The following is a 27,251-nucleotide window of genomic DNA, read 5'->3' on the forward strand; positions in this document are numbered from 1 at the left end:
GTTTACTCTTCGGCCGCCCTGCTTCAGCCATGCACGTTTTTTTTCCGGCAAAATTATCCACACCCACCGCCGCGCTATGAAGTCTGGGCTATGGTGGGCAACGAAGGATACACAGACCCATCCTTAAAATTCAGGGCAATGAAGGACGCATTTCGAGCAGCCTTTGAATTGGGACAGCCTTCGTCGCGTTTCTGATGTAATCGGCCTTAAAATGTGGCCTTTAAGGCTGCAGACCCTGAATTGGGACACAGCCGAAGTGTGTGTTTCCACCTGAGATTATGGATCTGACCTCAGCTGTTCTTCATCACTCTCATGTTGATGATGTCACTGCTGTGTTTGTCCTCTGCAGAGACCTGGTGGAAAATCATCACAGGCTTGTCTGAGAGGAGAACCCTCGACACTGAAGAAAAGTAAGTGTTCAGTGAGTTTATCTGAAGGTTTGTCATGAATGATTCTCACAGTCATGATGTTTGACTCCTTCCCCTCTGTGGACACATGTTCACATCATCATCATCATATTTACTTAAAAAACACTTTGAAACAATCACAGCTGACACAAAGTTCTGTACATTGGAACTAAATAACAAAATGACATAAGATATAAATAAAAGCCAAATAAAATACAAAGTAAAATAATTCATTAGAGAAACTAAGTCTCACTGAGTTTAAAAGCCAAAGAATAAAAGTGGTTTTAAGACGTGATTTAAAAGTGGACAGTTAAGAGGCTTCTCTAACGTGCAGGGCAAATTATTCCATAATTTTGAAACCACGATAGAGAAGGCCCTGTCCCCTCTGAGCTTCCTCCTGGATCTCGGTACCTCCAGGAGCAGCTGGTCAGCTGACCTGAGAGACCGACAGGGTATGTGGGGATGAAGAAGCTCAGAGAGGTAAGGCGGGGCAAGATTGTAAAAGCATTTAAAAACAAACATGAGAATTTTAAAATGAACTCTAAAAGACACAGGCAGCCAGTGCAGTGAGGCTAAGACAGGGCTTATATGCTCTCTTTTACAAGTTCCTGTTAGGAGTCGTGCAGCCGCATTTTGAACCTGCTGCAGACCCGAGAGCAACAACTGACTGACCCCCACATAGAGTGAGTTACAGTCGTCCAGGCGGGAAGAAATAAAAGCATGGATCACTGTTTCAAAGTGCTTCCTAGAAAGAAAAGATTTTACTGCTGCCAGTTGCCTTAAATAATAAAAACTAGACTTCACCACTGCTCTAATTTGGTTGTCCATCCATCCATCCATCTTCATCCGCTTTATCCGAGGCTGGGTCGCGGGGGAAGCAGCCTAAGCAAAGCAAATTTGGTCGTCCAATTTAAAATAACTGTCCAACTTAAATGGCAAATGGTAAATGGCCTGTATTTGTATAGCACTTTACTAGTCCCTAAGGACCCCAAAGCGCTTTACACATCCAGTCATCCACCCATTCACACACTGGTGAATGGTGGTAAAACCAAACAACAGGTTTAAAATAGACTTCCAGGCGTCCCAAATCACAGAGGACGACTCACAGGGACCACTGGGTCCAAACACCATCACTTCTGTTTTCTTGTCATTAAAATTTAAAAATGTTCAGAGCCAACCAAGTTTTAATGTCATCTAGGAATGTCATGAGAGGTTTTACGGAGATGCCATCCATCTGCTTGAGTGGCAAATAAATTTGGCATAACAATGAAATGAGATCCCATGCCTTCTAAAGATGGAACCCAGAGGCAATAAATACAGTAAATAGAGCAGTGGCCCTAAAATTGAGCCCTGTGGGATGCTGCAATTTGGGGTTAGTATCTTGCCCAAGGATATTTGGCATGCAGACTAGAAGAAGCCAGGAATTGAATCACCAACCTTCCAATCAGTAGATGACCTGCTCTACCGCCTGAGCTACAGCCACCCCACAAACCCTTAATAATGCAGATTCTGTGCTATGAAGGGTTTTAAAACCTGACTGAAAAACCTCAAAGATGCCATTATCATCTAGAAAATCTTTCAGTTGACTAAAAACAATTTCTCTAAAACCTTGGAAAGTAAAGGCAGCTTGGAAACAAGCCTATAATTAGCTAAAACTGTGTGATCAAGGCCAGGTTTTGAAATTTGCAGGAACCACACCAGAAGTCAGACTGCTGTTAATAATGTCAAGGACATACTGCTCTATACTAGGAAAAATTATTTTAAAAATTGTGGAGGAAAAGGATCCTGAGGGGAACCTGCGGGCTTAATATTGTCATGATCCTGGGCCATGTTGGCCCAGCAGTCTTAGTATTCATGTCTTTTTGTGTATTGTTCCTTATTTGATTTCCCCTTGTGACTTTTATCCCCTGTGTGCCCCTCTATGTATCTGAGAGCCCTCGTGTCCCCTCCTTGTGTTTCATTCCATGTTTCCCCAGCCCACTATGCCCGTGCTCTCTCTCTCCTCCGGTCTGCACCTCTGTGTACTTCCTGTTTTACTTTGACAGTCTCCCGTCAGTGTTGTTTACTCCTGCCATGTCTTGTTATGTTTATCTGTGTCAGCTGTGCTCCCATGGGTGGCCACTTCCCCTGATCATCCCTCTTGTGTATTTAGTCTCTGTGTTTCATGTAGTCTGTGTCGCGTCGTCTGTGTTCCCACCCTCCGTGTTTCCATGCCCAGTCTTTTGTATCCCCAGCCATAGCATAGATTGTTCCCAGTTTAGGTTTGTTTAGTTCCTGCTCTTGTGCTGCCCTCATTCTTGTTTGTTTCTTTCGTGATCATCAGCCACAATAAAAGGCTCGCTTTTGTTTAAGTGCACTCCCGTATCCTCACTTGTGTTCGCACCTGGGTCCTCAACACACTCTCCACACGGTCTGCCACTGCGACCGTGACAGTACGACGCGACCATGCCGGACCCAGCGACACAAGAGAGTGGGATCATCCAGACGGTGGAGTCGCTATGTAGCAAATGGCTGCAGTGTTCCGGAGTGGAGGAACGGGAGGAGTTAGCCCGCCAAGTGGGAGTATGCGCGTCTGTATTTCCCTGGTTATGGGAGGCACTACACCCGCTGATCGTTGACTTTCTCGTCACCGCTCTCCAACTCCGTCCGCAGCCGCAGCTGCCCAGTGTGCGGGCTGCGCCGCCAGAGCCCTGCTGTTGTCCTGTTTCCCCGCTGCTTCGCGAGCCAGACGCAGTTAGGGTCGGAACGGTGAGGCTCACCACCGTCACACCATCCGCTCGCGCCTCATCGGCTTCCGGGTCTTCACCGCGGTCTGGCCACACGGCGCAGCGCACAGAGATGACGGAGGCCATAGACTTTGGTGAGGAAGAGCGGCAGCAGGTGTTACGGGCTTATCGGGAGGACGAGCTCCGGTGGAAGCCCTGGCTCATTCTGGAGGAGGAACTCACACCTGTTGCATCACCTACCAGCCGCTCGCCCTCTCCACCCCGCTCGGACTTCACTTCCCCTGCCTCGCCTTTAGCGAGGATATGGGCAGAGGATGAGATTGCCGCTACGTCACCCTCTGCTTTGGTGGCATCAGCGTCCATGGCACCAGCTACCAGAAAGAAGCGGCGCCGGCGCCGCTGTTGCACCGCGCTAACTCCGGTGAGTGACTGTGTTTTTGTGCCTCACGATCCTTCTATGGAGAAGAGGGAGATGAGCATTGATTTGCAGGGGCCGGAAACTATAGCGGAATTGTGCTCCAAAGCCGACAGAACTGTGTTTAGTTGTTCAGAAAGAGCTACTACGGAAATCATGGAGGCCGGCCTCTGTGAGCGGCAGCAAGCAGCTTGCACCCACGTAGAGGAGGAGCTCCGGGGAATGCCGTGGCTCACCCCCGATTGTCAGCACATCTTTCGGGGAACACGCCTGGCTCTCGGGGGCCCTCGGAGCTGCCAGGGTCTGCCACCCCTCACTTCCCCAACAGCCAATGCTTCAGCCTCAGTGGTTTCCTCAAGGAAGAGGCGACATCCACGTCGCCGCAGCACCATGCAGCAGCTGGAGGTTGGTGGAACTCTCGTTTCCTCTCGGACTCCGTTAATAATAGAGGTTAGTGACAATCTTTCGCCTCAAAGTCTTCCTGAGTTGCTGGAATGTGACTGTCATGAAGGGTTCGCAGACGCTCCAGAGATAAAGACAATTTCTACATGTGCTGGAGGAGCGATAGCGACCCAGTGCTCCTCAACACCACCCATTCTCTTGCTAAACGATGAAAGTATTGATCACGAACTCATGTTTGGTGTGAAGGGTGGTGATATAACCTCTGGTCATGAGCGGTGTGACTTTAATAATGACACCCTGTCTGTACCCGGTGATCAACTTGACTGTTCCTTAGCTCATCCATCTTGTGACTCATCTACTTGTTATGAATTGTGTAAACCAGAGGAGAACAATTCAAAGCGATCTCTGAGTGATGCTCTCACTCCTGTACTCAACAAGCACAATTCACCTGAGTTTTGTGTTCCAGGTCAAGAGAACAGTAATGGCAATGTGGTCTATGCTCTGAACTCTAAGAGTGAATTGTGCCCCCCGGAAGAAGATGGGGCACACATGTCTGAACCATGTAGCTCCAGCACCCCTCAGGGTGCAGGGAATGCTGAAGCTGAGATCTGGGCCTCCGATACTGTCTCTAATGGTCATGTTTTACCGTCAGTTTGCGTAAATTTGGAACCATGTTCTTTTGATTCTTCTAAATCATTTCAGGATGGGGTGTTGGTTGGGAGTACTACTGATATAGTAAGCTCACAGTCTGCACCACCACTGGCAGCCACAGCTCTATTAGACACTGTGTTAGCGGCACCTCCATTCATAGATGACTCAGAGTCTCTGTCTAAGTCAGCTTCTGGTGGGGGGGCTAGCTGGGGAATGCAGGCCTGAGACTGCGAAATACCAGGCCGAGCCGCATGATTCCTGTCAGTCAGAGCATAATGAGGCTTCAATCCCCTCTGACAGCATCACTTTTGATTTGTTTGTGACTAATGTGGTCACTGCTAAAGCTAATGGCTCTGTCAAACCAATCACAGAAGAGTTTATTCAGACTCTTGCCGTTAACCTAGTGCCAGCCGTCCCATCAGAAGGAAGTGTAACTACTGTGTGTGTAAGCACAGACACCGATGAGGTTACAAGTCCACCACATGACTGCAAAATGAGCGTGTATGTGTCTTGTTTGACCAGTTGTGCCGACTTAATGGATGTCCAGGAACCTAGCCGTGAACTGATTAATCATGTTTCTAGGAACGGTTCAGTTATAAATGCAGCTCATGTGGTCGAACTAGCCCCTTTGGTGACTGAAACCCTGTCACAGGTGGACACTGAAGAAACGTCACGTTGTCTTCCTGTGACAGAGGAAATAAACTGTGCTGAGAGCCTTGGGGGTCCACTTTTCGAACAGGGTTTGTCCATAACAGTTAACTTGCTTGCTAGGAATGGCGAGATTTCCGCTAGAGATGGTGCAGAGACTGTTACTGACTCTGGGCAATATTATGGGGTAGATGCTGCCTGTGTGTTCAAGATTAATCAATGTAATTCTGGTGAGGGTGAGGCAGCCAATCTGAGTTTGTGTTTTTCTGCTTCTGAGTTAAAAGAACCAAATACTGAGAATAAAGACTCTGACTTTATGTTTGTGAAGGAAAACGAGAATATGAATTTGGACAATGACAGGCAGACCTCTGAAAGGAACACACACCTAGTACTTGGCTGCGACACCACTTTCTCCCAGACTGCCATGGACATGTCTGTTCTGGGTTCTGAACCAGACGGTGACCAAATGAATAATGTTTTCAGGGGTGATCTGGTGGGAAATGAACCGTGTGATGTTACATTAAATTCCCCAGAGAGTCAGCGGCATCTTTCTTCTGCCAGGGTAACGGCTCAGCCCCCTGCTCAGCTCTCTGTTTTGCCAGGGGTCTCCATAACTGCTCATCCTGCATCTGTAGCTGAATGCCTGGGTGTGCCACTCCAGCACCCTGCAGCAGGCACACCACTTCACGCCACATCAGCTGGAGGGTCCGAGGGTCCCGTCCAGCCTCACGCCACGTCAGCTGGAGGGTCCGAGAGGCCCGTTCAGCCACCTGTCTCCGCTGGAGGGTCCGAGGGGCCCGTTCAGCCTCCTGTCTCCGCTGGAGGGTCCGAGTGGCCCGTTCAGCCTCACGCCACGTCGGCTGGAGGGTCCGAGGGGCCCGTTCAGCCTCCTGTCTCCGCTGGAGGGTCCGAGTGGCCCGTTCAGCCTCACGCCACGTCGGCTGGAGGGTCCGAGGGGCCCGTTCAGCCTCACGCCACGTCGGCTGGAGGGTCCGAGGGGCCCGTTCAGCCTCCTGTCTCCGCTGGAGGGTCCGAGGGGCCCATTCAGCCTCCTGTCTCCGCTGGAGGGTCCGAGGGGCCCGTTCAGCCTTGAGCCACGTCAGCTGGAGGGCCCGGGGAGCCCGTCCAGCCACCATCTACTTCTGCGTCGTCTGGTCCAGCCGCAGCCTCTGCTTCTGCCACGCCTGGTCCGGCCTCCGAGCCTTCATCCTCCACGCCTGGTTGTTACACCCCCGTCCAAAGTACATCCGGTACCTCGGCATCGTCGGCCAGTTTCTGGGCCTCTAGCCAGACGTCATCGCCGTCGTGGTCGGCCCCAAGACCGCCTTCGCCTGAGTCGCCGCCGTTGCCTTCCGCACGGTCGGCCCCCTGACCTGTCTCTACGTCATTGCCGCCGTTGCCTTCCACGCGGCCGGCCTCCGGACCCGCTCTGTAGCCGCTGCCGTCTTCCACGCGGCCGGCCTCCGGACCCGCTCTGTAGCTGCCGCCGTCTTCCACGCGGCCGGCCTCCGGACCCGCTCTGTAGCCGCCGCCGTCTTCCACGCGGCCGGCCTCCGGATCTGTTCTGCCGGCCACTGCCACTTTTTCCGGCCCCGGAACAGCTGAATTGTGAACTTTTGTGCTGTCGCCCCCCAGGTTGACCTTCTGACCTCTTTGGACATTTGCCTCCCTGTTTTGAACTGTTTTTGTGTCTTTGTGGGCTCAGTTTTGGTTCATGCTCCTCGTCTTTGTTTGGTTTTGTTCCCTCCGTCCGGGTCCCCCGCCTCCCGCCCTGGGTGGGTTGTTCTGTTTGTCTTGTGTTTTGGTTCTCGGGTTTGGGCTGTCGGGAGCCGGCCCTTGGGGGGGGGGGGGGGGGGGGGGTGATGTCATGATCCTGGGCCATGTTGGCCCAGCAGTCTTAGTATTCATGTCTTTTTGTGTATTGTTCCTTATTTGATTTCCCCTTGTGACTTTTAATATGCAAAACACACTAACATTTTTATTGCAGGATTATAGGTCCAGGGTGGTGCTGCTCCAGGGGAGGAGATGCCCTGCTGTTGCCTGGGACATGATCTGGCTACCCTTTTTCTTTCAGACAGGAATCTGAGTTTGATGAGTTGACGCATGAGAGTGTCCATGCGTCAAGTGGTGGGGTCCAGAATTAACACTAAACAATGTTTACTATTATTGTTGCAGTGAGTTGTGTGATTAACCGTTTATTTACATGTTCAGATGAGGCTTTGATGGCCTATAAGTGAAGTTCACTGAACTAAAGAATGTGGTTTGATGATTGTTGACGTGCTCTCCAAATAGAAGTTTTTCTGAAATACAGGTGCAGCAGTGAGACGCGAGAAACATTCCAGGCATAGCGGACAGCCCAGGCAGTGGTTGAGGTCAAAGGTCAAGCTGGTTGGGGCCCATCATGAGATCAGACCTTGGAGCCACAGCAAGGACCATTTCAACTGCCTGCAAAATAGCGAGAGACCCTCCTGGATTTATCAGAGCCACTGCAAAGAGGTCGAGGTCCCAGGAAACCCCGGCACCCCCAAGACAGCACAATAGAGAAATCTCACACTTGGTTGTTTCAGTGGTGAGGGGGGAGTGCTGATTGAGCCCCCGTAGGGTAAGCTCGCACTTCAACCTCCAGCCTCTGATCAACTCTAGGGCAACCAAGTGCGAGGCGTGACGCACCTGTGTGCAACCATGGGAAGGTGGACCCTCTTGGTTACCTTGACTACGACGCTCACCTTTACAGGACCCCAGCTGGTGCCGGAATCAGCTGAACCAGGAGGAAGGCAGAGAGGATGGACACATGACAACTCTCACCTAAGAGACATGATGCAAGACCACATCCCTCCATGGATGAATAATGCCTGGTACCGTTATATCCACGACAGAACAAAAGCAGAATCTGCAAATACAGACTATTATGTCTGTTCCCATCTACCCAGCACGGCAACATACCCCACACTATATATGTTCCTGGACCAACTCTCAGGGAAGAACTACTCTATGATATTAGCAGAGAAAGGGGACTTTGTGTCCTCTTCAACAACACATGCTGCATTTACATAAAGAAGACGCACATTCATCAAACATGACTGACGCCCTGAATGTTTTGAGACAGATCCAGCAGGCCCAAAATCAGGACTATCCATGACGAAAAGGAGTGCCTGAGAGGATCGTCCACAAGATGGGAGCTGAGGCCAGGAGAGAGACTTCAGGAGGATCAGAGATCATCTTCAGCACAGCAGACATCACACAGAGAGCTGTGCTACTAAGCTTCCAGGAGATCAAGAGGAGACTTCCCACAGCAAGATTTTAAATACAATGAAAGATTCAATGTTGACGCTGAGGAAGACAACTAAGGTGTACGACGTGCTCTGCCTTAAACCTTCAGCAGCGTTGGAAGGAGTCTAAGGATGACATCATGATTCTGTGAAAAGCACAGGAACCAGAAGCTATGGTGGTGATAACAGCAGTTTCCTATGAGGTCTGCAGCTTTGGAAATAGCTGAGACCCATGTTGACAAACAACAAAACTAACTGGTATGTTTGAATGTCTATTCTACATACATTTGGACTCTGGTCCTATGGACAGTGATGGAAACAACTGGAAGAGACATTTATGACACCCTGCAGAACTCAAACCACTCTGCAGAGAGACATGTGATTGCACACCCGGAGGAAGCATCACCAAGATGGGATGTTTTTGAAAATGTTATCTTCTTATTTTCACTATTAAATTAACAATTTCTTTGTTTGTTTGTAGGATGCAGTTTGCCATGAGATGAGATCAATGGGGAATGGGATATCCGCTAATACCTTTGTTAAACTCTGTACTTTTACAGTGATTTAGGGTGATTTGACGTATGCTGAGTATAACAATGTTGGCATTGAAACTGTCAGACATGAGGTATTCATAACTGGAAACTTTTCTAGCATAAAGGTCAATAAAGGGGGGAATGTTAGGTTTTGTATTGTTGATTGTCATTTATGCTTAGAAACATTTACTCATATATGCTTAGAAGTGTATAATCAATTGTAGATTGAAAGAATGTCTCATCCTAGGAGGTCTGTAACAACTCTGTGTAGCATGAAGAGGGGAGTGCGTTCACTCCTCTACAGAGTGTGTTCTGGCATAGATCACACCCCCTAGGAGAGGTTTTATCTTTTCTTGATATATGGTATAGCAAACACATGTATATCTGTTTGAGTGTAAGAGCCTTTTGTTTAGATGGACCTGTTAGACTCCTGGCACCAGCTTTGGGGAGTCTTCACAGGGTCACATCTTGACCTCACACACACAGTATTCTTTGTTCACATGTATACCTATGTAAGATGTTATATGTTAATGACCCAATGCATATTCATGTCACCACAATAAAAGGAGTGCTCTGGGGAGTCTGGCTGAGAGTCTGACGGAGGTCAAGTGGTGGGACGACACTTGGCTCCAGCCAGATCTCCCTCATGCATGAGTGAACCAGAGAACTTTGGTGCCTTGAGTCTTGCTTTTTGCTGCGTAGCAGATTGTCCTTAACGTTCCAGCGAATAGGTTTATGCTACAAACCTATCATTCCCCATCACATTCATCACCTGTTCCTCTGGTGTCTCTGATTGGAGCACGCAGGTGTGTGGAGCAGAGTGAAATCACACACCTAATGCTGTTTTATTCAACCTGGATCTTAGAAGTTTTGATTAACATTAAACATCGTTTAAACTGTATGTGTCTGTATCATGGGATGGATACACCCTTAACAAAACAAAGAAAATATGACAAAACCAAGTTTCCCCTCATGCTGTCGGACGCGCCTCGAGGAACCAGCTCCATTTAAAACATCACAGTCAGCTGTAAAGTGTCGTTTCAGTTTTTATACAACGTCAAAGAGCTTCATGTTTGAACAATCAGCTTATGAACAGGAATAAGAACTGCACGGTCTGGTTCTGGTTGGATGCAAACAAACAGCTGTGTGTTAATCCAGCAGCAGGACATGCTGGAGGATGGAGCTCAGCTGAAACGACCCATGAAGTCCTCACCGACTCTCATGTTTACCATCAGGACCAATCCCTGCAACTGAAATATAATCTACTAAATATCAGAGTTGAGAAGGTTGTGTTAGCGTGTGGTGAGTGCAGGATGGGGAACTCCATCCTAACGACAAATTTCATTTCCTTAAAAAGGCATCAAGAGAAGCTTTGAAGGTAAAATGAAGGTTTTAGTGTGAAACTGTTTTATCACAGCTGCAGGAAGCTGCAGATTTATGAATACACAGAAGGATTTAGTTTCACATATTTCCAGACAAAGCCATAAATGCTTCTTAATCAATGCCAGTAATATACTGCTTCCTGCTTTTAAGCTTGGGCGAGCCGTAGATGCTGAAATATTGCACCGTTCTTACAAATAAAGCAAACAAATGAAGAAATGTATTTCTATGATCTTACTCCATGGCCACATTCATACATGTGAAAGTCTCCATCCTGTGTCCTTCACTTATCTTCATCCCAGGTGTGAATTGTTCACAGGACTTAAAAGGAGGACGTGTCTGTGGAAAAGCCTCCGGTCAACCTAAACTCCTCCCTCATCAGGACACAGAAGAGCCGCTGAGGCAGCGCCTTGGAGTACGCTGCTGGTCGCGGCACACAGGTGCGCAACAAGATCTCCCGGCCTGCTGGAGGAGGGAAGTCTGGTACTCTGCTACTTCCCCCAGTTTGCTTCTTGTCAGATCCCAAGTCCTCATCGACGGGCGCCAGAAGGGCAGCCTAAAAGGGCAAAGGTCAAATGTTAGCAAACAGCAACCGATTCTGAAGAAATGTGCTGTGTGAGGTGGACACGTGGATATTCAGAAGTACTGTAACCGAGTCTCCCACAGAGACCTGATCCAGACTACAGCTCACAAACACAGCTCCTCTACTAACACCTCACTGCAGCTGCACGCTGCTGATCCTGTCTGTGATTAGAAATGATTTCAATAAAGTAAAACAGAGGCTCGTTTTCTATGAGCGTAAACAGGGATCTCTGTTTCAGTCTCAGTGTAACAAACATGTTTACTGAATAAGTCTTTCAGTAAATATGTTTTTGTTAATTCAGTAAAATCTGCAAAGATGACTTGTACTGTTGGCAGCAACAAACAGAGACAGAGTGTGGGACAGACAGGAAGTCAGGACACGTCTATGTGCTTCACAGTGGGACTAGAACATGAACATTTCTACACACACCACAGGCAGCAACTGTGCAAACCTCCACGTCACCAAAAACACCCTGCAGGTCCCATCAGAGCAACGGCAGAGAAAACAGATGAAACATCTGTTAGAGAGAAAAACGCTTCGCTGCTTTCTTACCTGTATGACACTAAAAGGGTTTTGTTTTTTTAATAATAAAGGCTTCATGTTTTACAGTTAAAGCTCATGCAAACATGCAGGCTTATTTGTCTGATCAATGCAAAAGTTCAAACATGTCTCTTTCAAGCCTCATTATCAGCTGAGATCATAGTAAAGACACAGACAGGATCCTGATCCATCTGTTCTTTATATAATTACTGTTTTTACTGTAATGTACAGTGGGGCAAAAAAGTATTTAGTCAGCCACCGATTGTGCAAGTTCCCCCACCTAAAATGATGACAGAGGTCAGTAATTTGCACCAGAGGTACACTTCAACTGTGAGAGACAGAATGTGAAAAAAAAATCCATGAATCCACATGGTAGGATTTGTAAAGAATTTATTCGTAAATCAGGGTGGAAAATAAGTATTTGGTCAATAACAAAAATACAACTCAATACTTTGTAACATAACCTTTGTTGGCAATAACAGAGGTCAAACGTTTACTATAGGTCTTTACCAGGTTTGCACACACAGTAGCTGGTATTTTGGCCCATTCCTCCATGCAGATCTTCTCGAGAGCAGTGATGTTTTGGGGCTGTCGCCGAGCAACACGGACTTTCAACTCCCGCCACAGATTTTCTATGGGGTTGAGGTCTGGAGACTGGCTAGGCCACTCCAGGACTTTCAAATGCTTCTTACGGAGCCACTCCTTTGTTGCCCGGGCGGTGTGTTTTGGATCATTGTCATGTTGGAAGACCCAGCCTCGTTTCATCTTCAAAGTTCTCACTGATGGAAGGAGGTTTTGGCTCAAAATCTCACGATACATGGCCCCATTCATTCTGTCCTTAACACGGATCAGTGGTCCTGTCCCCTTGGCAGAAAAACAGCCCCATAGCATGATGTTCCCACCCCCATGCTTCACAGTAGGTATGGTGTTCTTGGGATGCAACTCAGTATTCTTCTTCCTCCAAACACGACGAGTTGAGTTTATACCAAAAAGTTCTACTTTGGTTTCATCTGACCACATGACATTCTCCCAATCCTCTGCTGTATCATCCATGTGCTCTCTGGCAAACTTCAGACGGGCCTGGACATGCACTGGCTTCAGCAGCGGAACACGTCTGGCACTGCGGGATTTGATTCCCTGCCGTTGTAGTGTGTTACTGATGGTGACCTTTGTTACTTTGGTCCCAGCTCTCTGCAGGTCATTCACCAGGTCCCCCCGTGTGGTTCTGGGATCTTTGCTCACCGTTCTCATGATCATTTTGACCCCACGGGATGAGATCTTGCGTGGAGCCCCAGATGGAGGGAGATTATCAGTGGTCTTGTATGTCTTCCATTTTCTGATGATTGCTCCCACAGTTGATTTTTTCACACCAAGCTGCTTGCCTATTGTAGATTCACTCTTCCCAGTCTGGTGCAGGTCTACAATACTTTTCCTGGTGTCCTTCGAAAGCTCTTTGGTCTTGGCCATGGCGGAGTTTGGAGTCTGACTGTTTGAGGCTGTGGACAGGTGTCTTTTATACAGATGATGAGTTCAAACAGGTGCCATTCATACAGGTAACGAGTGGGGGACAGAAAAGCGTCTTACAGAAGACGTTACAGGTCTGTGATAGCCAGAGATTTTCCATGTTTGAGGTGACCAAATACTTATTTGCCACCCTGATTTACCAATAAATTCTTTACAAATCCTACCATGTGGATTCATGGATTTTCTTTTTCACATTCTGTCTCTCACAGTTGAAGTGTACCTCTGGTGCAAATTACTGACCTCTGTCATCATTTTAAGTGGGGGAACTTGCACAATCGGTGGCTGACTAAATACTTTTTTGCCCCACTGTAGAATATCATGGACATAATACACAGACTGCAGCCTAAATACTGCTAAAAACAGCCCTTTTTATTTTTAAGGTTTTACGTATTAACCTTTTATTATAAGAGTCACCTGATCCTTAGCAGGTGTGTATACAGAAATACACCAGGTCATTATTTAAGCAAAGCGAAGCCAAACTGCTCCTGTGTGACAGATGAAGTCCACCTTTAAACAGCATTTAGATGCTGTTATTGAAACTCGATTAGTGGCAGCACTGGTCTGTGGGCTGGGGACACTGGTGCCACCAGTACAGCGCGCACTTTTCACAGCGCCATCATGTGGATCAAACTGTATTCTGGGTCAAACCTGATGTTTTATCATTTACACTGAACAAAAATATAAACGCAACACTTTTGTTTTTGCTCCTGTTTTCCATGAGCTCAACTCAAAGATATGAAACATTTTCTACAAACACAAAAGACCCGACACTCGCAAGCAATGTTCCCTCTAAGCTGCGCGCGTGCACAATTGCGCACTGCTGGCACAATTGCGCACTGCTGGCACGGTCTCTGCACAGAAAATCTGCGTTGCGCACAAAAAAAAAAAAAAAAGAAAAATCACCTGAATTGAAATTAAAATGAAAACTTTAACGATTCTGTTTTGCAGTGTTAGTCAGTGACTGGCTGCTCCCGTATGGGATCAGAACGAGGCCACCTTATCCCGTAGTCCAGCCAATCACGCGATTCACATTCGTATATACGCAGCTGATCAACGTGGCTGACAGGCTATGACAGCGTCCTTATGTGCGACACCGGTGTTTTAGCAAAGCGGCTGATGTGGAGTGAAGCCACGTTAATGACAACGTGTACAACCATTGGAGATGTGAGCAGGACAGACGGAACAACTGACGGACAAAGTGTGGACTTTATACCAGTTTTTGAATTGTGTTGATCGGCCACGTAAAACCAGAGTTATGATAAAATATCTGCAATGTTTGGTTTTCTTCCTGAATACTGTCGTTGTTTATATTTACTGCAGGAAGAAACGGTAAAAACGCCGTTTTATAAGGAAAACGCTCGAAAGCCTGTGAGCAAAAACAACACCAAAACAAACCCCCACCAGCCTTTCCTATTGGTGGAAAAATGCACCATGTCGACCAATCAAAAAATGATATGGCAACATGACATTTAGTTGTTTAGGAAGGGGGAAGTTTTAGGAGTGACGGCGTGTTTGAGATGCGATTGCCAAGTTTAGCACAAATCTTGTGTAGTTAGAGTGTAGTTAGTGTGTAGTTAAGAGTGTAGTTAGTGTGTAGTTAGTGTGTAGTGTAGTCAATAGTTTTGTTGTGTGTGTCAGAACAATGGTTTACAGGTGTTGCAGCAGTGACACATCTGCTGCTGTCAGGCCTGCAGGTATCAGGCTGTTGTTCTCCTTCATCTCATAGTGGACAGAAATTATTTTTTGCAGCGGCACAAATAATTTGTGTGGCATCAGATTTGATGCAGAACAGCTGATTGTTCTGCAAATAGTTTGAAATGTTTATTTAAAAAACACCTCGGCTGCATTTTTAGGTAAACAGCTGCAAAAAACTCTGTTTGCAAAACTCAGTTACTTTTTTGAAGAAGTCTTGTTGTGTAAAAGTATTCTTGGATGCTGGTGTGACCACAGTGCACACGTCTGCTGTTGCTCACAGTGGTCCAAGGGACGCTCAGGGAGTTTGTGTGTTCAGACACGTGAAACATTACAGGGAACATTGCTCGCAAACACTGCTCACAAATCTGTCTAAATGTGTGTTAGTGAGAACTTCTCGTTAGCTGAGATAATCCATCCCACCTCACAGGTGTGGCATGTCAAGGTGCTGATTAGACAGCATGAATATTGCACAGGTGTGTCTGAGACTGCCCACAATAAAAGGCCACTCTGAAATATGCCGTACATGTGTAGCACAATGACACACATGTCGCAAAACCAGTCAGGATCCGGTTCAGCTCATGGAAACAAAAGTGTTGTGTTTATATTTGTGTTCAGTGTAACAAATACTGAGACGTGTAATAATGTCGTGTGTTGTTCATCTGAGGACGCTGCAAAGAACCAGATTATTTTTATTATCCTGTTTGTCTGTTATGTGAACCTTTAGAGGATGTACCTTATAATGACTGAGTGTGTTTATCGCACTATGTTAAATGTAACTGTGAGCGACACGAGGCTTACTGCTCATGGTTACCTCATCAGTGGTGAAGTCAGCCAGCTTGATGCAAGAAACAGGAAGAAGAAAAGGATGAAAGAGCAACACACAGATGAAAAACAAAAACAGACTTTCTAATCGACAGAGCTGAAATCTGAACATGTCACCAGCTGCAGGAGGCAACGCTCTGAACCACGTCGTTCCTCCTCCAGATGGAGCTTTCACTGCCTATAGTCTCTTGACATACAATGGTTGGATTCTCCTATGATACTGTATCAGCTGAGCCTCAAATTCTTATTGTAGCCAGATGGGCTACTCGCCTTCCGTTGTTTTTCTTCTCTCATTCTCTCTCTCTCTCGCTCGCTCTACCACCCTCGCTCTCTTTCCACTGCACTCGCTCCTTGTATCAGGTGATCGGGTTAATTGGGAACCCACCTGCACATTGATTGCAGGGTGGCGCTAGCCTGTATAAAGCTAAGCCGATGTCTTGTTGGATTAATTCCTCCCGAGCTTCTGGTACGATACAGCAGTAAATGCTGGCGTACTGCGACGGACTGATCAGCAAGAGCCGATTATACGACAGCTACAGGTATGCTCTCGCTTAACCTTGGATTCCCTCCGAATACTGGAATTGGTGTTAATATCCTTTTCCGGCCTGTTGTAGCGCAGCAGTCTGTTTAATTCTGCCATTGCGGAGAGAGGTGTTCGTGGTATCTCCACCAATGAGAGTATAGTGCCTCCGGTCCTGGGGTAAGCTGTTAGAACTACTTTTATTAGCATTCATAGCTATAAGAGTTTAAGGTTACACTTATCTGTTTCAGGGTTCACTGCTGTACTCACCTCTCCATGGTAAATTGTCCAACCTAAATTGGAAGAGTGGACTGCCTTCTCAGTTGCTGTTGTGAACTCCTCCTTGGTGGAGTCTGCTGTCTTGTCTTGTTTTGTCTTATCTTGTTTTTATTAAGTAGGCTTACCTTTTTTTTGGGTTCGCCTGGTGTTCTATTTTACCCTGGACTGTTGCTCGTACCCACACTTCTGTGATCGGGCTGAAGTGATTCTTAATAATTATTACCAGCACGAGTGGTAGTTTGACCCGTGGGGAATAAGCCTTTCCCGTGTGTGTGTGTGTGTGTGTGTGTGTGTGTGTGTGTGTGTGTGTGATTTCTTTTATTAAAGTTATTAAAGTGTGTTTTAGTCTTTTTATGATTTGTAGCGAGCCTGACGCTCAGTGTCCTTTTATTCTTTTAACATACTTTTCTGTGTTTTATTTCAGTGAAGGAGGACGAGCCAGTGGCCCTGGGACCTCAGGTGGTGGGTCGTTTTCACACTTTCTTTTGTACAGCACTGGGTGGTCTGCAGTGATTCTTTTGGTGTGATTTTCTTTTGGTTCCACGGCTGCTGGTAAGTCCAAGTTCCACGATTGTTTATTTTTACTGTAGGACACTGTCAATAATGACGCTACATCTTGACTTTTAATATTTTATTTATAAAATATTATTTATAATATTTTATTTATTTCTATAAATAAAACTGTTTTAATATTGGAAGCCAACCTGCCTCAGTGTGCATCCTTGAATCTGTGCGGTCTTCTTTTATTCCTTTTATTTATTTTTCTTAAATATATTTCCTGGGGGTGTAATTCCCCTAGGTGGCGTTGTCAAGTTTATTTATTTTGTGCATAACCCCGCCGACCACTTGGTCACATACTTGGCGTCACGAACAGGGTGCACGTTTGAGGTAGATGTTTGGTTTTGTAAATTGTTTTATTTTTTTGCAACGAGTCTAGTTCACCTGTTTGAAGGCTCTATTTGTTTTAGAGTGTGATTATAGACAAGACAGCAGTATCCAGGTAGAAGGAAGAGTAATAGGATTTTAGCACCTTGCTGATTTAATTTTCTCTTTTTTTTGGGTCAAAATTTATTATGGAGGAAGAATTGCAGCAACTTAGAGACTTGGTAGCGCAGTTAAGGGCAGATAATGAGCAATTGCGCCGGGATGGGGGCGCTGTGCTCGAGTCTGGTGGCGGGGCCGCGTCATCCTCTTTCGTACCAGCTGGTTGCGTACCAAATGTTGGTAGCCAGGCCGCCGTTACAGAGCGTCTGGTGGTGGTGCCTAGGGACCGTAAATGTCCCATGTTCAATGGTAGAACAGGCATCAATATAGCTGAATGGGTCGAAGAGGTTCAAGCATGCATGCGTGCCCGGCACCTGTCTGTTGCTGATCAAGCTTTCTTTATTTTTGACCATTTAGAGGGAGAAGCAAGGGAGGAGATCAAATTTCGCCCTAATTTAGAGCGAGGGGATCCTGCTCGGGTGTTGACCATTTTAAAGGAACTGTATGGCAATGCGCAGTCCTATGTCACTCTGCAGCAGGCTTTCTTTTCGAGGAGACAACGGGAGGAAGAGACTTTGCAGGAGTTTTCCTTAGCGCTAATGGCTCTGATGGAGCAAGTAAAACAAAGTGCACCTGATGGTATGCGTAACGCAGAGGTGCTGCTCCGAGACCAATTTGTAGAACATGTTGTTGATAGTGGTCTCCGCAGAGAGCTTAAACAATACGTTCGCCGTGTGCCCACTGCCACCTTGTTAGAGGTGCGCGGGGAAGCAATTAGATGGGAAAGAGAAGGGTTTTCAGGCGGTGTTCGCGACCGTGGCTATTCTCAACCATCGGCATATGGTTTTCAGTGTGGAGTGCACACTAGCCCTAGGTTCGCTCCTGTTGGTACACCCGAGTCCGAGTGGCGTGAGCTAAAGGAACTCCTAAAGCGCCAACAAGAGCAGTTAAATCGGCTCACTGAGACAGTGGCTTCTTTACAGAACCCCCGAAGAAGTGTTCGGCCTTCACGGGCTGGCTCGGTGATTTGTCGCCGGTGTCAGCAGCCAGGACACTTTGCTAGGGAGTGCACTGGGGAGCGGGCTTCACGCCGCCCTAGAGCAGGTTCTGATTCAGGCCCTCCTTACGCCGCAGTTGGCAATCATCTTCCCACTACCCAGTCGGAAAACTAACGCCATCTGTGCTGCAGAGTCACAGTTCAGGTGGGGAGTTCACTGGCTCACAGAAAGATAGGATTGGCAGGCTAATTTCATCGTGTCCAAAGATGGATGTGCTTATTAGTGGGGTAACTGTCCCTTGTTTGGTGGATACTGGGTCCATGGTTTCCACCATCACAGAAAGTTTCTTTTTGGCACATTTTGCCCCTTGGGGACAAGAACGCCTTCAGTCATGTCATTGGCTACAGCTTCGGGCTGCCAATGGGCTTGCCATCCCTTACATTGGCTATTTGGAGCTCAGTGTACTCCTGTGTGGCAAGGAAATGCCCTCTTGTGGAATCCTTATAGTGAAGGACCCTCCTGGGGCTACGCCCTCTGTCCCTGGCATCTTAGGAATGAACGTAATCCGCCGCTGTTATCAAGAACTGTTTGGGGCTTTCGGTGGCTCCTTGTTTAATTCTCCTTCTGTGTCACAGGCACCGAGACCAGTTTTGGAGGCCTTACATCAGTGTCACCAGTCTGCAGCCCAAGCCCCAGAGGACCCTGTCGGTACCGTTAAGGTACAGGGCCCGCGGGCCGTGCGGATACCTGGTGGTGTTATGCAGCTGGTGGCCACTACTTGTTCTCAGCAGTTGTCAGGTCAGGCTGTGCTTTTTGAACCTTCTGAGTCCGGGTTGCCAGTTGGGTTGCTGGCCTCTCCATGTTTGGTTCAGGTGGATAAGGGCGTTGCCTACATCCCAGTCACCAATGTAGGGACAGCGGAAGCTGTTCTCCACCCGCGGACCCGTTTGGGAGTGATAAGCAAAGCTACTGTTGTTAGCCTCCCTGCCGGTGTTAGCGAGGAACACTCTTTTCCCGTTACCGTTTCCTCCCATACAACCAGCAGCCCTGCTCAAGAGATGGTGGATACGATTGACCTGTCTGCTCTCGCTGAGTCAGAGCAACACGAGGTACGGTTACTTTTGCGGAAGTACCGCTCTGTTTTCTCCACTTATGAGGGAGACTTGGGCTGCACAAACCTCATTTCGCACGACATACCGCTACTCGATGACGCACCTGTCCGGCAGAGGTACAGGCGAATTCCTCCTTCTGATTATGAGGCTGTCAGGGCTCATATCAACCAGCTACTGGAGGCCCAGGTAATTAGGGAAAGTAGCAGCCCTTATGCCTCTCCCATCGTGTTGGTCCGCAAGAAGGATGGAAGCCTCCGGCTGTGCGTTGACTATCGTTTGCTGAATAGCAAAACAAGGAAGGACGCCTTCCCCTTACCTCGCATCGAGGAAAGTCTGGATGCCCTAGCTGGCGCACGCTGGTTTTCTACCATCGACCTGGCCAGCGGGTACAACCAGGTGCCAGTTTCTGAGCCGGATAAGCCCAAGACCGCTTTTTGCACGCCGTTTGGCCTGTTCGAGTGGAATCGTATGCCATTCGGGCTGTGCAATGCTCCTGGTACCTTTCAGCGCCTAATGCAGAGGATGTTCGGGGATCAGCAGTGCCAGTCATTACTGCTGTACCTAGACGACATCATTGTGTTCTCCTCGTCTGTCTCTCAGCACCTGCAACGGCTAGAGATGGTGATGGCAAGGCTGCAGCAACAGGGGCTCAAGGCTAAGTTAGAAAAGTGTGCCTTTTTCCAGCAGAAGGTTAACTACTTGGGCCATGTAATCTCCTGTGAGGGTGTCTCGAGATGTAGCCAGATGGGCTACTCGCCTTCCGTTGTTTTTCTTCTCTCATTCTCTCTCTCTCTCGCTCGCTCTACCACCCTCGCTCTCTTTCCACTGCACTCGCTCCTTGTATCAGGTGATCGGGTTAATTGGGAACCCACCTGCACATTGATTGCAGGGTGGCGCTAGCCTGTATAAAGCTAAGCTGATGTCTTGTTGGATTAATTCCTCCCGAGCTTCTGGTACGATACAGCAGTAAATGCTGGCGTACTGCGACGGACTGATCAGCAAGAGCCGATTATACGACAGCTACAGGTATGCTCTCGCTTAACCTTGGATTCCCTCCGAATACTGGAATTGGTGTTAATATCCTTTTCCGGCCTGTTGTAGCGCAGCAGTCTGTTTAATTCTGCCATTGCGGAGAGAGGTGTTCGTGGTATCTCCACCAATGAGAGTATAGTGCCTCCGGTCCTGGGGTAAGCTGTTAGAACTACTTTTATTAGCATTCATAGCTATAAGAGTTTAAGGTTACACTTATCTGTTTCAGGGTTCACTGCTGTACTCACCTCTCCATGGTAAATTGTCCAACCTAAATTGGAAGAGTGGACTGCCTTCTCAGTTGCTGTTGTGAACTGCTCCTTGGTGGAGTCTGCTGTCTTGTCTTGTTTTGTCTTATCTTGTTTTTATTAAGTAGGCTTACCTTTTTTTGGGTTCGCCTGGTGTTCTATTTTACCCTGGACTGTTGCTCGTACCCACACTTCTGTGATCGGGCTGAAGTGATTCTCTGCCCGAGTGTCGTGCTGGGACTCTAAATCGCCTGGGTGGCCGGTCTCAGCCGGTGGGGAGCCAGACCGGCCTATGCCTGAGAATAATTATTACCAGCACGAGTGGTAGTTTGACCCGTGGGGAATAAGCCTTTCCCGTGTGTGTGTGTGTGTGTGTGATTTCTTTTATTAAAGTTATTAAAGTGTGTTTTAGTCTTTTTATGATTTGTAGCGAGCCTGACGCTCAGTGTCCTTTTATTCTTTTAACATACTTTTCTGTGTTTTATTTCAGTGAAGGAGGACGAGCCAGTGGCCCTGGGACCTCAGGTGGTGGGTCGTTTTCACACTTTCTTTTGTACAGCACTGGGTGGTCTGCAGTGATTCTTTTGGTGTGATTTTCTTTTGGTTCCACGGCTGCTGGTAAGTCCAAGTTCCACGATTGTTTATTTTTACTGTAGGACACTGTCAATAATGACGCTACATCTTGACTTTTAATATTTTATTTATAAAATATTATTTATAATATTTTATTTATTTCTATAAATAAAACTGTTTTAATATTGGAAGCCAACCTGCCTCAGTGTGCATCCTTGAATCTGTGCGGTCTTCTTTTATTCCTTTTATTTATTTTTCTTAAATATATTTCCTGGGGGTGTAATTCCCCTAGGTGGCGTTGTCAAGTTTATTTATTTTGTGCATAACCCCGCCGACCACTTGGTCACATTATGATCTCGAGCTTCTTCAGTCTCAGTGAATCCTTAGTTGGCTCAGATGCATCATCTGGTGTTTGAGTGTAACAAGGTGGTTGTAACACAAAAGGAGTGTAAACAGGTGAGTGTGGTTTGTAGTGTAAACTAAAGCAGCGTGTCTAACCAACCACATCTCCATCGCTCCACAGCTGCTGAGGGAGCTACAACCCTCATTCAGCCTTTCACAGACATACAGCAATGAACTGTATGAACAATAAACTTTATTCATACACACAAATCCCTTTAGGGTTGTGTCAGCGAGGGCAAACGTGCCGCATCAAATACATGGAGCTACAAGCTGTGGTGACCCACTGTCAGTAAGGGAGCTTTATTACACACACACAGCATCACAACAACAGTTACCTCAAGCTGCTTCTATGTTATAAGGCAAAGACCCTGCAGTTACACAGGAAACATTAGGTGACCATCTGTGAGCGACAGTGGGAACCAAAGCCTCTAACATCCATCGATAGATGAGGGGCAGACGGACTGAATGCAGAGAGGTGTACTAACACATGTTGAGTGAAGAAGAAACACCCAGTGCATTATGGGGAACTTAGACCTATAACTTAGACCTGTGCGCCTTAGCATATGCTACTTCCGGCGCATAGCGCTTAGTTTCCGGTGTGATATTCGCTCCTTGTTCAAGGTCGGGTTTTTCAACCAAATGGACGAATCAAGTGGCGATTTACATTTCTCGAGATGTCGAATGTATCTGTAGATGATGTTGATCGACTTGTCGATATTTTTTCCCCCCGCGCCTCAGAGAGAGACAGGATTCAAATTTTATACTTCTCAGTATTTGTATACAGCGCTCCCTCGTTTATCGCGGGAGTTACGTTCTAAAAATAACCTGCGATTGGTGAAATCTGAAGTAGACAACTTTATTTTTTACAATTATTATAGATGTGTTAAGGTAAAACCCGTCACTACACACTTTATACACTCAGACCGACATGAACATTTTCACTCGTTTCTCTCCTGTTTAAGCTCTCAAAGTTCAAACCTTCGTAGACAAATAAGTCCAGTATTACAGAAACCAAAGATCAAACCGTGTTTTCAGGTCCAGCACATGAGAACAGAGCAGCTGAGAGATAATTCAACATCAATGAATCATTAATGAACCAATGAATAAGCGATTCTGTACTGTACAGGAGAGACGGCACGGAGGAGATCAACAATAGTCTGCAGCCAATCAGGACGCAGAACACAAAGCGCTGTGATTCATCCGTGAAGCGCACACCTCTCCAACGTGCCAGACGCCATCGAATGTGAGCATTTGCCCACACAAGTCTGTTACGGCGACGAGCTGGAGTCAGGTCAAGACCCCGATGAGGACGACGGGCATGCAGTTGAGCGTCCCTGAGACGGTTTCTGACAGTTTGTGCAGAAATTGTTTGGTTGTGCAAACCAATTGTTCCAGCAGCTGTCTGGGTGGCTGGTCTCAGACGATCTTGGAGGTGAACCTGCTGGATGTGGAGGTCCTGGGCTGGTGTGGTTACACGAGGTCTGCGGTTGTGAGGCCGGTTGGATGTGCTGCCATATTCTCTGAAACGCCTGTGGAGACGGCTTATGGTTGAGAAATGAACATTCAATGCACGGGCGACAGATCTGGTTGACATTCCTGCTGTCAGCATGCCAATTGCACGCTCCCTCATTGCTTGTGGCATCTGTGGCATTTTGCTGTGAGACAAAACTGCACATTCCAGGGTGGCCTTTTGTTGTGGGCAGTCTGAGGTACACCTGTGCACTACTCATGATGTCAGATCAGCATCCTGATGTGGCACACCTGTGAGGTGGGATGGATTATCTCAATATAGCAGATGTGCCCACTACCACACATTTGGACTGATTTGTGACCACTGTTTGGGAGGGATGGTTATATTGTGTATCTGGAATGAATTTTAGGTCTCTACGTCCATCCCATGGGGAATGGGAGCAGTAACAAAGGTGTTGCGTTTATATTTTTGTTGAGTGTATGTAAGCTCTGCTCCAGTGTAATGCATAGGTACAACAATATGCTTTATCTTTAATATAGTTTGGTCACAAAAGACCAAAACTGAACTCTTTGAAGGCTGTAAACACACCATGTTTGGGTGGCTTCACCCCAAAAACACCACAGCAACACTGAAGTCTGGAGGCGGGAGCATCATGGGGGGGGGGGGGGGGGGGGGCTGTTTATTCAGCGTACAGCACTGAGACATTAAACATAACTCCAGGAAGGATGAATGGAGACATTGTTGATTAGAATCTGCTGCCATCTACCAGGATGATGAAGATGAAACAAGGATGGATGTTTCAGCAAGACCATGATCACAAACACAGCCAATGGAAACGGTTGGTTTCAGAGAAATCAAGTAAAGCTGCTGGAACGGCCCAGCCAATCACCTGAGCTGAATCTGTGGGAAGGATCCACGGAGCATTCGGGATTTATAGACTGTTTGTGTGGTGAGTGGGTCAAAGTCATGAGCAATGATGGGACTGGTTTCTCCATACAGACGCTGCCATGAACTGTCATCACCAACATTTGTATAAAGTAATAAATAAATGTCCCTGTGTCACTTTGTATTATTACACAACTTCATCTGTGGTTTGATTCCTTTGCACGTCTGGATTGGAAGTGTTGTTACCGACATCTGGTGATAATTTCACATCAAAGCACCTTTAGAAATATATTTACTTAGAGAACAGCCCGCAGCCCACCGTAGTAATAGTTGAACAGACACACACACAGAGCCAGACGGTAGGTCAGACTGTCACTGGGGGCCGACTTCAGCTGGTGGAAAAGGTTCTACAACGAGGGAAAAGACCATGAAATCAATAAAAATCCTGACAAAGTACTGACAGCACTGAGCCTGTCTTCACTCTGAAACTTATATTGGACCTGACCTGAGTGTAACCTTGAGTGTGCGAGTGGTGAAGAGGCAAACATACATAATCAGAGGTTTTCTCTTGCTCCGATGTCCCACTGGAGTTGGACAGCTGAGTGTTATTCTTACAGTCAGACTTCTCCACAGCAGCATCTGGAAACAGAGACACAAACACAAATAAATAAGTCTGTCATTTAGAAACTCTGTTGTTTTCTAGATGTTAGAAGAATTAAACAAGTGCAGCTCACGTAGTCATCACTTCATGATAAAACACAGGATGCTGATCGCTCAGTGGCAAAAGCAGGATGTGACCAGAAGTAGACAATAAAAATAAGAACGCTGCCTGATATCCTGTTTAAGATGACGCTCTTGTGCTTTACTGAGCTGCTGTCAGATGGGATCAATATCTGTGGCCAGCACTCTAAGACATAAATGCAATTACGGCTGTAGTTTTAAGATTCAAGGCTGTCTTAGCTCGAGCTCGAGCTGCTGAGTGTGACGGGCTCAACAGTAACCAGGAAGGAAAAACTGTTTGTGAAAAGAAGCAGAGGAGCCACATCAGTACGAGTCAAACTACCACACGCTCCGAGGTCTCTGCTGCTCTGAATATCACGCTCACCGTCTCCTAACACGGGATCCACACCTCTTCTGTCAGAATCAGTTTCCTCATAAAATGAGCTGAAACCATTAAAACTCAGTCAAGTATTAGTCAACTCCGACTAGTTAATGCCTTTTAAACAGGTTACATGATTAACTCTTACCAGAAGGACAGAATTGAGTATCTCGGTGTTAAGGGGCGACTCATCGATGCGTCGATGGCGGCGAATGTGCTTCCGGGCACTGTGCACCATGTTGGAGACAGACAGTTTGGAAATGGACACAGTTGCTGCTGGCTCGGTCAGCTTGGACAAAGCAGAGCTGATATCACTGTTTTCTACAGACGACAAACACATCCAAGAGTTTCTGTTCAATTGCTGAGGCCCGGGTCAGCACAGATGCCCAGATCTCCCAGTAAGCTACGCACGTTTCCAGAATGCAGTATGGTCACTCAACAAGTAAAGCCAGGAACCTGACCTTTGCCCTCATCTTCAGCGTATCCTCTTCCAGGAATCTCCTCTGTACACTCAGTCCTACAGCAGAGTTTAAAGAGCTCTGTCACAGCCTCACCTACAGGGAACACAAACAGTTACTGACCTGATATTTTCTTATTCAAACTTTTCATGAAGCACACGCTTCAGCACAGCGAAGCAGGACAACATCTGTGTAACATTTTCTAAATCATGGACGTGGCAACAAAAGAAAAGTCCACTTTACATCACATGTAAAGTGCTTGGGGCTGTCATGAGAGGCGGGGCACACCCTGGACAGGTCGCCAGTCTGCCGCAGGGCAAACACAGAGACAGACATTCACACCGTGGGAAATTTAGGGCCCCAATGAACCTGTCCCCACTAACTGCATGTCTTTGGACTGTGGGAGGAAGTAGGAGGCCCACACATAGAACAATGAGGAAAAAAAGACACTTTATTTGTCCTTTACTATGTTCTTTCTATCGGTAGCTTGATTACATCCGTCTTATCTGCTGCGTATCATTTGATGCATGAATTTTAGCTTAGAAATAGTTTCCTCTGTGCTTATCTTAATGACCTTGTAGTACCATATCACCCTATTAGAGCACTTCGCTCTCACACTGCAGGCCTACTTGTTGTTCCTAGAGTATTTAAAAGTAGAATGGGAGGCAGAGCCTTCAGTTTTCAGGCCCCTCTTCTGTGGAACCAGCTTCCAGTTTGGATTCAGGAGACAGACACTATCTCTACTTTCAAGATTAGGCTTCAAACTTTCCTATTTGCTAAAGCATATAGTTAGGGCTGGACCAGGTGACCCTGAATCCTCCCTTAGTTATGCTGCAATAGACGCAGGCTGCCGGGGGATTCCCATGATGCATTGAGTGTTTCTTCTTCACTCACTATGTGTTAACAGACCTCTCTGCATTGAATCACATCTGTTATTAATCTCTGTCTCTCTTCCACAGCATGTCTTTATCCTGTCTTCCTTCTCTCACCCCAACCAATCACAGCAGATGGCTCCGCCCCTCCCTGAGCCTGGTTCTGCTGGAGGTTTCTTCCTGTTTAAAGGGAGTTTTTCCTTCCCACTGTCCCCAAAGTGCTTGCTCATAGGGGGTCATATGATTGTTGGGTTTTTCTCTGTATCTATTATTGTACGATCTACTGTGCAATATAAAGCACCTTGAGGCGACTGTTGTTGTGATTGCTGTATAAATAAAACTGAACTGAACTGAACAGGTAAAAATATGGCGACATCAGGAGTTTCAGACGGTGAGAGAATGAATCTCGCTGCAAAAGAAATGATGTTTTAAACCCTGCATGTCAACGTCTCCCTGCACACCAAGCAAACATTAAATAAACTGTTTTATAGTCACTGTCTCGACTTGTTTCTGTAATTTGATGTCATCCATTTTTTTTATTTTGCCATTTTTATAAGAACAACAGAGCAGCTTTTTCATTTCAGTCGTTTTATTTTGACTCATGATTTTTTTCTTGACGTCGTTTTTTGTTGCTGTGATCTTTTGATGTTAAAGTCTAGTGTTGACCACAGAAAGAGACTTACTGTGATTATACTGTAATCTGTGAAAATCCTCTGTGTGCAGCTG

At 46.8% G+C, this 27,251-nt stretch overlaps 1 protein-coding gene and 3 long non-coding RNA genes across 5 annotated transcripts; 3 read left to right on the forward strand and 1 right to left on the reverse strand.

Annotated features, from left to right (window-relative positions):
- Positions 1-353: 353 nt before the first annotated feature.
- On the forward strand, positions 354-6,052 carry LOC147319927 (uncharacterized). Of its 2 annotated transcripts, XM_086307637.1 has the most exons (3): positions 354-410; positions 2,866-4,164; positions 4,821-6,052. In XM_086307637.1, exons 2-3 carry the CDS (start codon positions 3,246-3,248, stop codon positions 4,922-4,924), a joined length of 1,023 nt encoding a protein of 340 aa, XP_086163763.1. In that variant the 5' UTR covers positions 354-410; positions 2,866-3,245; the 3' UTR covers positions 4,925-6,052. The 2 variants fall into 2 exon arrangements, with proteins under 2 accessions (XP_086163763.1, XP_086163762.1); XM_086307636.1 differs by having other exon boundaries at positions 2,866-6,052.
- Positions 6,053-15,876: 9,824 nt separating this feature from the next.
- On the forward strand, positions 15,877-17,804 carry LOC147319928 (uncharacterized). The gene is made up of 3 exons (XR_015131175.1): positions 15,877-16,134; positions 16,210-16,295; positions 16,819-17,804. It is a non-coding gene; the product is annotated as an uncharacterized LOC147319928 (long non-coding RNA).
- A 2,607-nt stretch (positions 17,805-20,411) lies between these two features.
- On the forward strand, positions 20,412-21,718 carry LOC147319929 (uncharacterized). The gene is made up of 3 exons (XR_015131177.1): positions 20,412-20,514; positions 20,590-20,675; positions 21,256-21,718. It is a non-coding gene; the product is annotated as an uncharacterized LOC147319929 (long non-coding RNA).
- Positions 21,719-23,939: 2,221 nt separating this feature from the next.
- LOC147319930 (uncharacterized) lies at positions 23,940-25,743 on the reverse strand. The gene is made up of 4 exons (XR_015131176.1): positions 25,657-25,743; positions 25,344-25,516; positions 24,647-24,735; positions 23,940-24,503 (listed from the first exon to the last, which is right to left on the reverse strand). It is a non-coding gene; the product is annotated as an uncharacterized LOC147319930 (long non-coding RNA).
- Between the last annotated feature and the right edge of the window lie 1,508 nt (positions 25,744-27,251).

This window comes from Aulonocara sp. 'chitande type north' Nkhata Bay, linkage group LG10 (assembly GCF_057382095.1).
Source record: "Aulonocara sp. 'chitande type north' Nkhata Bay isolate Kocher_YH1m ecotype deep benthic linkage group LG10, A_spYH_male_GT1.1, whole genome shotgun sequence".
NCBI lineage: Eukaryota > Metazoa > Chordata > Actinopteri > Cichliformes > Cichlidae > Aulonocara > Aulonocara sp. 'chitande type north' Nkhata Bay.